The sequence below is a fragment of the Asterias rubens genome, chromosome 21, assembly GCF_902459465.1.
Source record: "Asterias rubens chromosome 21, eAstRub1.3, whole genome shotgun sequence".
Taxonomy (NCBI): domain Eukaryota; kingdom Metazoa; phylum Echinodermata; class Asteroidea; order Forcipulatida; family Asteriidae; genus Asterias; species Asterias rubens.
In genome coordinates, this window is record NC_047082.1 from 5,780,727 (window position 1) to 5,795,209 (window position 14,483).

A 14,483-nucleotide genomic window follows, 5' to 3' on the forward strand; every position below is an offset into this window, starting at 1 on the left:
TATTGGTATTTACTCAAAATAATTATTAGCATAAAACCTTTCTTGGTGACGAGTAATGGGGAGAGGTTGATGGTATAACACATTGTGAGAAACGGCTCCCTCTGAAGTGACATAGTTTTCGAGAAAGAAGTAATTTTCCACGAAATTGATTTCGAGACCTCAAGTTTAGAACTTGAGGTCTCGAAATCAACCGTCTAAATGCACACAACTTCGTGTGACTAAGGTGTTTTTTCTTTCATTATTATCTCGCAAGTTCGATGACCGATTGAGCTCAAATCTTCAAGGTTTGTTATTTTATGCATATGTTGAGATACACCAACTGTGAAGGCTAGTCTTTGACAATTACCAATAGTGTCCACTGCCTTTAAGACCCCATAATTTAATAATGACACCAGCTGTAGGGCTGAAAATGTGTATGCTTTTTAAGTTGTGGCCCTATCTAATATCGAGCACTATAGGGCCACGACTATGACGGAGCCAGCAACAAGTAACGAGGTCAGACGGCTGGCAGGGGATTGGGTGGCGGCAAGGAACGGCGGATTACGGTTGGTGGCGGCAACGATGACGTGCTCAATTGCCCACATCAAAACCTCTGTGGGCGAGTCGTAAAAATAGTTGAGTTTGGCGTTCTGGTCATCCACTCAGACAACGACTACCAACGAAATTGTTACGACCGCAAAACGACTAGAGACGGAATCGCATGGCATGGAAACGTCAAGCGACTAATAGTTGCGGCTATAATTATGCGTCAAGGAAATGAGGGTTGCGTTCTCCAACGAAATCTGAACGGAATCACAACGATTTTTGTTGCCGTCACAAAATTTTCAACATGTTGAAAATTTGCCGACGAACATGACTGTCAGCGACAATTGACGGCAACACACGATGATTGTGGCAAATTTAAAACCGCAGCTAAACGTAACGTGCTGTATCCCCTATTATGTGTATTATTTGAGCCAGCCTTAAAGTAGTCACGACAAAACAAGAAATCTCAGTGGCAAAACCATGGTTATGGCTCGGTTGGATACCGTGTTTAAATAAAAACTTTGTATGGAAACATTGGCAGATTTTTAACAAGCATGCACCTTTTTGTGTTTTACCAATTCAAACTATTGTAGGAAAACTTCAACATGCATTTGTCTTTTGTTTTGGGAAAAAAATAGTAGAAAATAGTAGAAAAATAGAGTAGTGTCACAAAAGGTACAATACACCCCAGTATTTCTCCCTATCAGACATGAAAACACCAATAATCGCCAAATCACAACCGAAAGTGAAATATTCTGAGAACCAATTAAACATAAGACAGCACAAACTTTTAATGATGTGCAAGGAAAATTCAAAATGTGAGGCGTCATTCACAAAACTTTGCGGTATGCAATGTCAAGAAATATGATTGGGGCGTTGCCGAGGCAGGGCAAATAAAAAAAATGTAAAAAAGATGAACTATAGATATCCAAGATGGCCGCCATTTTGGCCGCAAACATTAGTAAAGATTAGTAAAGCCAAATAGTCAGATAAAAACACGGTTTAAAATGTTTGTTGTACTATGTTTTTTACCATCCCACTTCCATTTCTGGCATCCAATTTTTTGCTATCATGCTTTAAATCTAAGATGGCAGCGACTGTTGGCCAATTTGGCCGCAAAAAACGGTCAAATTTACAAAAAAAAATCCTCAAAATTGGGATACAATGAGTAGATTATTGTAGTATAAACCCTCTATCACTTTATTTTGCTACTTTGCCCCAAAATCCAAACGGCCAACAAAAAATTGCTGCCAAAATGGCCACCAAAATGGCTGCCCAGATTTGTCCAATTTTAAGAGAAAAGTCAAAATTTAAGAAAATGTGTCCTTCCTGTATTGTGTACCGTTGTAAATAATGCATTAAGTATAACCAATAAGCAATTTGTATGTCTTTGACTTTGATCCATCAATCATTATTTGGTGTCATAGTTGTCACTACCGCAATCAGTCCAATTCAATCGCCCATTGTCAATACCGCAATCAGTCCAATTCAATCGCCCATCAATGTCAGATTCTTGAGCTTGGTCATAATTATCTGTCGTACCCAGCTGCACCTATAACCAACCAGAATGGGTGATATTTTCCAAAGGCCATGACAGTTGAAAGGCTGTTACACAATGTCAAATGGAAGCTTCTGAAACACATCCTGCAGCTCTGCATGACTCTTCGACATGTCTTCCCAACAATATTGCTTTACACCCCTTAACAGACTAGGTCATTGTGAGAATTATCTGTTTTCCTTGGAGTTGGAAAACGCAATTGTTGACAATCTAGAACTTACATCGTCGAATTGTAAAATCACCAGGGATTGGTGTTTTTTTTTTGCTTTTGGGAAAATTTTGAACATCCAGCTACTCACTTACTGGACTTCATTAAGCCCTGCTGCCTTCAATGTTGTAGCTGGTATGAAGCTGACAAGAAGCTAACAAATCTGATGAAACCCTCGATACAACACATCACTCTCACTCCAATCCCCAGAACCAAAGAATAGGCAGTCAAACTGAACACACCTCCTCCGTTGTCAGCTTACCGCATTGTCACAGTAACGCACTACAGGATAATACCATCAACGATGATAATACCATGGTCGATTTCAAATTGTGCCACAAGTGCACGAGCGATATCACTCACTCACTCTACTGGATCTAGACAGGTGGGGTCCGTTGTGCTGATCTCATAGTAAACGCTTCGAAGCTAGGGTCCAGAGTATGTCAACCATGTGTGGTCGACCCAATTAATCAATCCTTCTAGGTCTTGCAAAACCAGGTGCCGGTTGGATTCTGCATCTAGCCAGCTGGGGTCCGTTGTGCTGATCTCCTTTGCCACCCTTCGCAGCTAGGTTCCAGAGTATGTCTACCTTGCGTGGTTGACCCTGTTAATCAATCTAAGGTGTTTGTGGGCGGCTGCTAGGTCTTGGAAGACGGACGAGCAGCCGATTTCACGAAACTGGATTAATCCTATCTCGAGTTCGGACGAGATACCCCGACAATAAACATTCTCTCCCCGTCCCTCGTGCCCCGCTCAATGTTGATGGGAACGCAGAAGACCACGTTATGAGTGCCAACATTGAAAGGGGCCAGGGGGATCCGACGAGATATGGCCGGGATTGTAGGATCCAGGTATGTCAAACTATGATGGTACCTGTTGCTAAATCCAAGATGTCCTCGGGTGGCCTCTAGGTCTCGACAAACCAGGTGCCGGTATGTAGGATTCTGCATCTAGCCAGCTGGGGTCCGTTGTGCTGATCTCCTATGTTCACGGTTCGTAGCTAGGTTCCAGGGTATGTCTACCTTGTGTGGTTTGTTTTAATTTGAGATTACACGGATGGCAAGGATTATTCTTTGATTATATTTATTCATGAACTGCTACATGTCTGTAACTAGGTAGCCATGTTTTAACTGTCTAAAGTCTGCCAAGAGAGGGCGCTATTACAATAACATGTAAAATCACCACATCTTCCTTTCTTTAAATAAAGAAGTTCCTAATATGAAGTTATTGTCCTGACAGTGTATATAGTTCAAAGTTCACATTCCAGTTGATACGCGTATCGCGATGCGGTAGTGTTATGAAGACGATGCGGAAAAGTTCAGTGTTAATTCTCGAAGACTGGTGTTTATAAAAACAACTAAATTTCCTCAAGAAAACTTTAAATTTAAGAACTTGAAGATAATGCTGTAAACTCATTAACGCTGTAAACTCATGAACGCTGTAAACTAATTAACGCTAAGTTTAACTGTGACTGTAAGTAAGGTTTGGCAAGTCTCGCGATTTATAGATCAAGTCTTATCGGTGGCTTAACAACTCGTCCGCTCCTGGTCATAGTAGCTGTTGGTTGAGTGATGTCGTTGTTGTTCGGCTCAACTGCTGTTGCGGTCGTGGTTGTTTCGAAATCCTGTTCTTTGGATGATGGCTCGATGAAGTCACACTGCTGTGGCGGTTGTGAAGCAACTCTCAAGTGCCGCCTACTACGACGTCTCGTGCCATTGCCTGTATCTACTTGATATGAACGGTTTGGCAATGCGGCTGTAACTACTCCGCCCTGAGACCACATATTCTTAGTCGTATCCAGCAGCCTCACGGTATCTCCTACTTGAAGTAGAGGAAGGTCACGGGATCCACCCTTTTGTTTTTCCTTTTGTGCGTCCTTTCTTTGCTTGAATGCTTTACTGTCCAGATGTTTAAAACCAAGCAAGCTGTCCACCATGGGAAGATTGGAACGAATTCTTCTGTTGTACAGCAGCTCTGCTGGGGATTTCCCGCACTCAAGTGGTGTACTGCGATAAATCTGCAAAGCTCTATAGATGTCTTGGCCACTGTTAACTGTTTTGCGGATCATGTTCTTGACAATTTTCACAGCATTTTCCACCAATCCATTTGACTGAGGATAGTGGGGACTCGATGTGGTGTGTGTGAAGTCCCAATCTGCTGAAAAGCGTTTGAATTCAGCACTGGAAAACTGGGGTCCATTGTCGGTGAACATTTCATGTGGAGTTCCCTGTCGCGAAAACACAGACTTCAAGTTGTTAATCACTGTGCCGCTGGTTGTGCTTGTCAATGTGCAAATTTCTACAAATTGTGAGAAGTAGTCTACAATGACTATATAGTTCTTACTGTTGAGTGTGAACAAATCTGCTCCTACCTTTTGCCATGGGCGGTCGGGAGTAGGGTGCGGCTGGAGTGTTTCTGCCGTCTGCTTTGGCTGGTATGTTTGACATGAGTTGCAATTTTTTACCATGTCAGCTACATCTTGGTTGATGCGAGGCCAATACATCACTTCTCTGGCTCTACGTTTACATTTCTCAATGCCGAGGTGACCTTCATGGATTTTCTCAAGCATGTTTCGGCGCATTGACGTTGGGATGATTATTTTAGTTCCCTTGAACAACATGTCGTCTGCTTGTGAAAGTTCATCATGTGCGTTCCAGTAATCGCTGATTTCAACTGGACATTTGCTCTTCACCTCGGGCCAACCTTCATTGATGATTGTGCTCAGTGTCTTGAGGGTTTCATCGCGTTTTGTCTCCAGGGCGATTTCTTTCTTCCTGTTAGAGGACACTGGCATGTTGGTCAATATAGTATTGACATAGGCTTGAATGTCATCCTCTTTGGAGCTGTCTTTATCTGCATGAGGATCGACTGCCCTTGAAAGTGTGTCAGCGGTATACATGTATTTACCCGGTGTGTAAGACACTTTCAAGTCATAGCGTTGTACTCTGATGAGCATGCGTTGTACTCTTAATGGACAATCACACAGTGGTTTAGTGAACAACGGAATGAGTGGTTTATGGTCAGTTTCCACTTCTATTTGTTGTCCGTAGATGTACTGGTGAAAGCGTTCACATGCATAGGTTATGGCCAACAGTTCCTTTTCAATTTGGGCGTATCTTGTCTCGGCCGCTGTCATGGCTCTGGATGCATACGCCACTGGTGCCCATTCATTATCATACTGTTGTAGTAGAACTGCACCGAGCCCATTCTTTGATGCATCAGCTGATAGCTTGATGAGCTTTTGGGGGTTATAGAACCTGAGCACTGGCGCTGTTGTCAGTATAACTTTCAGTTCTTGCCACGCCTTTTCCTGTGCTTCAAGCCACATCCATTGATTCTTCTGGTCAAGCAAGCTGCGTAGTGGTGCTGACTTGGTAGATAGATCTGGAATGAATTTGCCCATGTAGTTGATCATCCCCATGAATCTTTGTACATCATTCTTATTTTGGGGTTTCTGCATGTTGAGGATAGCAGAGACCTCTTTGGGATCAGGCAAGACTCCTTGGTCGCTGATGACATCTCCAATGAAGGTCAATTTCCTCACCCCAAACTCGCACTTTTCTCGGTTCAGTTTGAGATTATTACGCTCTGCTATCTCTAGTACTTGTCGGAGATTCTGGTCATGCTCTTCGCGAGTTGAACCCCAAACGATGATATCATCCATCATTGTGTTGACCCCTGGCACTTCAGAAAAGAGATCATGGATGATTTTGTGGTATACCTCTGGTGCACTGCTGATGCCAAAGGGAAGACGAAGGAAACGATACCTTCCAAACGGTGTGATGAACGTGCAAAGTTCTGAGCTGGCATCATCTAATTTGATTTGCCAAAATCCGCTTGAGGCATCAAGTTTACTGAAGAATTTTGCTCCTGCAAAGTGTGCTGTAATTTCAGCACGAGATGGCAATTTGTAGTGCTGTCTCTTGATTGCCCGGTTTAGATCTCGTGGGTCCAGACACACTCGGAGCTTGCCGTTTTTCTTGTCAACGACGCAGAGTGACGACACCCAATCTGTTGGTTGGTCTATCTTTGTGATCACCTGCATTTGCTCCATTTTGTCCAGCTCTTCTTTGAGCTTTCCCTGTAGAGGAAAAGGCACTTTCCTACATGCATGCTGGACAGGTATGGCATCTTCACTTGTTGTGATGTGGTGTGTTCCAGGTAGGCATCCTAACCCGGTGAACACATCTGCAAAATCTTCTACTTCGAGGGGTGTTTTAGTGATGTTTAGTACTCTTTTTATGAGGTTCATCTTCTCACAAGCTTGCAACCCTAACAATGGCTGATGATTACCTGGTGTGACTAGAAATGCAATGAAGTAGTTCTTACCTTGTGTTGCACTTTCACCATACATTTGCCGGTGATGGGTATGTCTACTCCCGAATATCCTGTAGCCTTTACTTTTGCTGCGTGAAGCTTTGGCTGTGGTTTCATTTGTTGAAACAGCTTTTCAGGAAGGAGATTTGCTTGAGCCCCTGTATCCAACTTGTAGTTTACTTTTATACCATGTGTATGGAGTTGAAGTTTCCATTCATCGTTGCCTGAATCACCGTCTATCACATCCACAAAGAATTCTTCCATATCTTCTGGAGTTTCAGTGACGTTGTGTACATTTTTCTGTCTGTACGGAGAGCTTTGTGCACCCTTGCAGGCTTTTGCAAAGTGATTTATTTTTCCACATTTTGTGCACGTTTTTCCATGAGCAGGGCATGCACCATACTCGTGTGTTTGGGCACATCGATAACATGTCTTGTTACCCTTATTCGAAGCATGTGGAGACTTTTTGGAGAAATTTCCTTTGCCATTCGATCTTCGATCTTTTGCTCGTACTGCATCTACTACTGGCTTGCCGGATGGAGCTAGCTCTTTTGCTTGTAGCTTTGTGGTTTCTGCTGCTCTGCATAGCTGCATGACTTTTTCCAGAGTGAGGTTATCTCCCCTTAAGAGTCTCTCTCTTAAGCTATCCTCTGGAATTCCACAAATGATGCGATCTCTGATTAGCGAATCTTTAAGCTCGCCGAATTCACAAGATTTACTGCGGGTACGGAGTTCCGTAGCATACTGATCAATGGTTTCTCCTGGTTGCTGATCTCTGGTAAAGAATCTGTGGCGTTCAAATGTGATATTGCGCTTCGGCATGCAGTATTCCTCAAACTTCTTTAGCACAACATCTTGTTTCATACTATCATCTTCCGATTCAAAAATAAATGTGTTGTAGATGTCGAGGGCTGCCTCCCCTATTATATGAAGGAGAGTTGATGTCTGAGTCTTATCATCTTTCTCAGTTAATTCTGAAGCTATATTATACAATGTATATCGCTGCTTGAACCGTTTCCAATTCTCGGCAAGGTTGCCAGTCAGATCCAATGCCGGAGGTTGTGATAGATGGGGTAGATGTGCCATTTTAGTGTTCAAGATTGTCCTTTTATTGATGAGTATTATAGATCTCTGTCAGGTACATACCCCTATTATAAAGCCTGTAATACTAATAGCTAGACAACAGGAGGAGCAAAGCCCGTCCCCCAACGTATGAGATCAGTTCGACAATAAACGTTACAACGTTTTTTTTCTATGTCTTTTTATATCGGCAATTCTTGAGTTTTATGGCTGATTTATGGCTCACCTTCTATCAATCTTCAGCTATACTGTCTTGACAGGAGAAATCTTCACTTCTGACACCATGTTTTGATTTGAGATTACACGGATGGCAAGGATTATTCTTTGATTATATTTATTCATGAACTGCTACATGTCTGTAACTAGGTAGCCATGTTTTAACTGTCTAAAGTCTGCCAAGAGAGGGCGCTATTACAATAACATGTAAAATCACCACATGGTTGACCCTGTTTATCAATCCAAGGTGTTTGTGGGCGGCTTCTAGGTCTTGGAAGACGAGCAGCCGATTTCACGAAACGCTAGGATTAATCCTATCTCGAGTTCGGACGAGATACCCCGACAATAAACATTCTCTCCCCGTCCCTCGTGCCCCGCTCAATGTTGATGGGAACGCAGAAGACCACGTTATGAGTGCCAACATTGAAAGGGGGCAGGGGGATCCAGCGAGATTAGGCCTTCACTAAACGCTGCTCTAGAAATGGGTTCATGTAGACGAGTGTAAGTAACAAGTCTTGCAGCAGAGTTTTGAATCCATTGAAGAGAGTCGGGTAACATACCATCGCAGTTGTAATGTAAAACCACAGAGAGCTCAAGGTGCTCTACAATTTCCGTTGTTTTGGTTTTCAAAGAACCTTTTAAATAATTCTTTTCAACTTTATCTAACAATTTATTCATTTATTATTATGCGCAAGTTTCATAAACAAATATGTACAGATGCGAATCACAATAGTAAAAAGTACAGATGCTATTAAACAATTATATAAGGATATTTAAAAATGTAATATACACTGAAAAATACAAGAACAGAAGTTAAAAACTATCAACATTATACATCAGCCGGCCAAAGGTGATTAAAACTAACAAAAAGCCTGCCGAAATAAATGTGTTATGAGCAACGCTTTGAATGTATAGGGCCTGCCTGTATCTAACTGGCGATCCTGGTGGCGTGGGGGAAAGAAAACTTTTTAGTTCAAAGATTACACAATGAAGGCGCTTGCTCATAATTTTATGGCCTTTTACACAAACAGCAACATTTTAAAATTGATCTGACAGGTAGCCAATTCAAATCAAAGCTAGTTTTCAATCCGACTCATTACAAAGACGTGTATTCATTTTCCGTTATGTTCTGGTACTTAGTCTAATCCTTCGTCTCGTAGAAGCAATAAGAGGAAGCCCGTCAAATAGTATTGATATGTTGTGTCATTGTTAAATGGTCAACTATACCAAGATTTCTAGCACACTGTGGTGGCTTGAGATTAACATCATTAAACATAATCGTTTAGAAGTCTCCCAAAAGATTCCGAAATAATCTTTTACGTGGCAGGTTTTGCCCCATCGCACTACCAGGCATTCTTCAGCAAAAATGGCACTGCAGAGCCGGTCTTGTGCAGTGGGGCGCCATTTTCTACCGTTCAGGAGCATCCTTTTTATCATGAACCCATTCTCGCATCAGTTTTGAGTCTTCATTGGAATTATATTTATAACAATTATTTAAAACATAATGGAGTTTCCCTTTACACATAATGGTGTTTCCCTTTACAAGCATTAACAAAACAACGTGTATGAATGTCGGTATTACTTGAGATGAGTTGTAATTAAACAACGACTACAATCACCATTCACCACCACTGCTAATAATACTATCGCACCGTATAAACCCTTTCATTACCGTGCATGCAATAAACACTCAATGAATATTATCATTACAGCATACGATGGAGAAAAAAAAGAGTAAACCTGATAAATAACCGAAATGATGTTCATTCACATAATGCTATTGCTAAAAATAAAAACATAAAAATAAACATGTAGGCTAGGCCTACTTACCTATGGTATGTCCGCTTACGAAGGACTCCTGGTCCCTTTCTCTTTTCTCTGCTGAGACATAGCTGCAGAGCACTTAGCAACCATCATTTAGCCTTAAAAGGGAGGAAAGTCCCGAAATTAAACCACCATAATTTATTCCTATACTATAACACCATTTTAAACGCAAACGCATTCGTCCCGTCTAGTGCGCGTTCAATGTTTGGGAACCAGCACGTGACCGTTTGGTACAAATGGCCGCGCACATGCCAGAACCCGCGTATGTACGCGCGGCCGATCTAGTTATTTAATTCTATATCTATGCCCCCAACAGTCGTTGAAATAGGGTGTGTTCGATTAGCTTCCCTGGGTCGACCCCGATGAGTCGTATTTTACCTTTTCCAGGACGAACGTGGGCACATAATTACCCCACGTTCGTCCTGGGAAAAAATAAAATACGCCACATCGGGGTTGACCCAGGGAAGCTAATCGAACGCACCCACTCTGATATAAGCCTCGTTCGCGGTTACAAATATACTAGTTCATCACCGCAGAGAGGCTCTTTTCGGCCACATTGCTACCTAATAATGACAACATCCCAACAAAGAAGGAACTGAACACGGCCATAAAGTGCAGAGGGCATAATCCTACCGGCACCTGGTTTGTTAAGACCTAGAGGCCGCCCGAGGACATCTTGGATGTAGCAACAGGTACCATCACGCAAGGTTGACATCCCTGGATCCTACGCGCGGCCGATCTACGTATTATATTCTATAGCTATGGTATGGGGTTGCCTGAAACCGCTAGAAAAAAACTTCACAGCGGCCATTTTCAAACACGATCTTTTTTACACAGAGAAACAGCTATGGTACTAGGTACCAAATGTGACTGCATGGCCAACAAAGGCATGTGTTGCAGCCATCAAGCAGTAAGCCAGGGTTATTCTGGACAAGGATGTACGGATGTGTCATGCTCCTGGAATAGTGGAACCTCTCAGAATGTTGTACCAGATACTGTTGAAAATTTAAGATTAGAGTATGGCTTGCCACAAAAAACAATGTCACGCCTATCCACTGCCCTGGAAACTGATGCAGATGTTATAAAACATTTTAGTACTGGTGTCTTGAAAGATCTCTCTGCCATACCAGGGACAATTCTGCACCATGTAGTCACGGCCCAAGAACATACATGTACACTGCCTTAGGAAATCAACATGCCCAAAACACATGGTGCATGTTCCATGCAAGAATGTGACCTCTGTAATGATGTGTACATGAAGTATGTCAAAATAGGTGATGGAAAAAGAAAAGCCCTTGCCAGAGAAACAGCCAATCAAGATTCAGAGTTATGGTTGCAACAAAGATTGATCCGAATTAAAAGCAGTGAAGCTTCAAGTGTTCCAAAGAAGGCGGACCCCAAAAAATGGATCGCCAGAAAATTGAATAACCGATTTTGGGGAAATGCTGCGACACGACATGGCACAGAATGTGAGCCAATTGCTCAAAAACAGTACAGTCAGGATATTCAGAAAGACATTACAGTTACTGGACTTCATGTACATCCAGTGGATAACTGGTTGGGAGCAAGCCCATATGGCATTCTTGATGACACAATCATTGAGATTAAGTTAGTGTCCCACTGATCAAAAGCTGGAACAATATGACGGTTCCATCTAAGCTTGTTGAGAGTGGCAAATATGATATAAGGTTAAACAATGGCGTCTACTTTCTTCGTCAGACAGCATCCGGTTTAGGGTACTACTACCAGGTACAAGTCACAATGCATTGCACAGGGAAACGCATGTGTAAACTTATTTTGTGGACACGATCTAAATACATTGTTGTTGATGTACCATATGACCAAACATGGATCCAGAGTCAGGTAGAACATCTCCGTCAAATTTACTTTGGACACTTGCTTCCTGCACTAGCAGATAACATAGCCTATGGCCACATTCAATGATTCAAATGAATGATATGACAAGAGAACAGAAAGGACCAGAAATAAAAATGAAACACTAGTAATAATCTTTTCAGGTAACTGTGAATTTATTTGATGTGATTTCTAGCATTGTACAGTAGATGTGTAAACACAGAGTCACATTCATTACTCACTGATAAGAGACCAGCTTAAAATTTGCTGGGCCAAATTTCATTGAGCTGCTAACCACTCAATTCCGTGCTAACGGGCAATGATCTCCACTTGAGTACACATATAATTTTGTCAGTAAGCCCACTATTCAACAGGAAGCAGCACAATTTGCATTTATGGTGATGTCAGACAGGGCAATTTTCTGACAACTTGGAGGCAAACCAACTGCACTGCATGCACAGGGAACACCTCAGCAGCACACGAGACAATCCTTTAGCTGTAACTTACAGTCAATATCCCAAAGAAAATAATGAGAAAACTGATAGGTAAATTAATTGTCTTCATAGAGATTGCCTGGAACTGGTTGCCTGAAAATTGTCTCTTCTGACACATGGCCTAATCATCATATAGAGGTATTCCACGGTTTACATACTGCTACACACATAATGATCGACAAGGTACATGAACCTTCTTCGGAGGGTCCATGTCTGTATCAGCTCTAGAATCAGAATGGTTTGTGTTTTACAACAGGTTGTACTCGTTCATTATTATTTTGTTTGATGGTAAAAATCTAATATTCAGTAGACAAATAATGAATATTTTGAATTTGCGCAATGGGAAATGTTCCATTCATTCCATCTTTCAAGGAAGGAAAATATTCTCTCTATTGCACAAGTGAAACACATTCATTATTTGTTTTATATTAAAGCCATTGGACACTTTCGGTATTATTGTCCAAGGCCCACACTTCGTGTATCACAACTGTAACACCCAAACTCAGGGTACTTGTTTTCTATCGATTGAGGGCGCTGTTCACATCGAGCAGTTGCTACGAGGGCTGAAAGTCAGAGTCTTAGGCCGTGTCCGAAACGACGACTTCGGCTACAGCTACGTCTAGATCAGCGCGTCTACCAGTGTTGAAGAATAGCAGACGCGCGCGATCTAGCCGTAGCTGTAGCCGAAGTCGCCGTTTCGGACACGGCCTTAGTTTCACGATTTTCCCAAGTAAACAGCCCATTGTTTTTCGCCCAAAGTTTTTTGGATTTCCGCCGAGTTAATCTGTGCTAATCACAATGCCTAATGAGAAGAAGAAGAGATATTAAAGAAACCAATCACAGAAGCACAGCATTTTCGTCTTTGGCTGACTCATCATTAACGTTTAATAAACCAGGATGGATAGATGGGCAGAGGATGATTCCACTCAAGGGGCTACAGACTACAGACATGAGAAAGTTGACGCACACAGTGAAGATGATGCTTTACATGAAAGATCAAGGGCAAGAATGCAAACAGAAAAGGGGCTTGCCTACCTACAGGACATGAAAGCAAAGCGTGTGTCACAATTATTCAGGCAAATAAAGTCAACAACTGAAAGGCTCGAACATGTTATGTACGAGAAGCACGACCAAAGTGAAGTGCGAGCTGAATACAAGGTATGGTTGTCATTTTACGAGGACTTGCTTAAACAGAATAGCGAGTACTGCACCTTGCTCTCTAGAGAAGATCTTCAGGAGTATATGGAGAACATATGGGACAACAAAGATACTTACCTGAAGAACTTTAAAGTATAATATTACTCCGACTGGGAAGCAGCCCGCTCACAACTGGAGTACGACGTTGGGAACCAAAGCAAGCAGCATCATACCCAGAACATTGACAACATGACCAGTATTTCACGCACAAGTGGAAGACGCTCACGAGCTTCCATTGCCAGCGCTGTATCATCGGAACGACTCAAAGCGGAACAAGAGAAAGCTGTTTTGGAAGCAAGAATGAAGACACTAAAGAGAAAACAAGAGATTGAGATGGCACGACTGAAATTACAACTGGAAGAAGAGGAGCTGAATTTGAACACAGAACTGAACATTGTACAGGCAAAGGAAAAGGTTTTGGACAGTTATCAAGAACAGTCATCTCCATTTAGAATTAGGGATTCAAATTCAGACAGGCAGTCAAATAATGATGTATCCTTTGTAGCCCAACTGTATTACCAATCAGACAGGGTAGACCAGACAAATAATGGTCAATCTGCACTAAATGTGAATGCTCATTGTTTTGAACCAGAGAGTCATAATCAAATATGTAGTGCACAAACACATAGTAAGCAGAGTTGTATTAATTCACCATGCCATAGTGAAATTTTACCAGTGCCATTGCATGCCAATAACCAGTCTGTTTCAAGTACATGTAGCAAAGCTGATGAGTACTGTGTCAACCGAAGTGTAAGTGACATGTCAGGGGACAACATTCTTCTGGCCGTTGTGAGGCAACTGAAAAGACCAACCCCTGAGATCAAGCGCTTTAGTGGGGAACCTATGGAGTATCGCAAATTCATACGGCAGTTCAACACCAAGGTAACAGTTCACACTGAAAACGATGATGAACGAATGAGCTATCTTGAACAATTCACCAATGGAGAGGCAAATAAAGTTGTCTCCGGTTTTAGCCATCTTCCTGCCGAGCAAGGCTACCCCGCCGCCCTCAAAGAATTGGAGTCAAGGTATGGAGACGTACAACTCATGGCACACTCCTTCATTAAGAAAGCACTTGAATGGCCATGTATTCGCCAAGACAACCCTAAAGCACTTGATGAATTCTCGATTCTGTTAGTTGAATGTGAAAATGCTGTGAAATGCATCGAAGCTGTGAAAGTCCTTGAGTACCCCGACAACATGAGGAGGT

General features: G+C 42.2%; 1 protein-coding gene across 1 annotated transcript; it reads right to left on the reverse strand.

The window, feature by feature from the left end:
* Positions 1-3,792: 3,792 nt before the first annotated feature.
* Positions 3,793-6,543, reverse strand: LOC117304774 (uncharacterized protein K02A2.6-like). The gene has a single exon (XM_033789381.1). The coding sequence runs from the start codon at positions 6,541-6,543 to the stop codon at positions 3,793-3,795; it is 2,751 nt and encodes a 916-aa protein (XP_033645272.1).
* Positions 6,544-14,483: the final 7,940 nt, after the last annotated feature.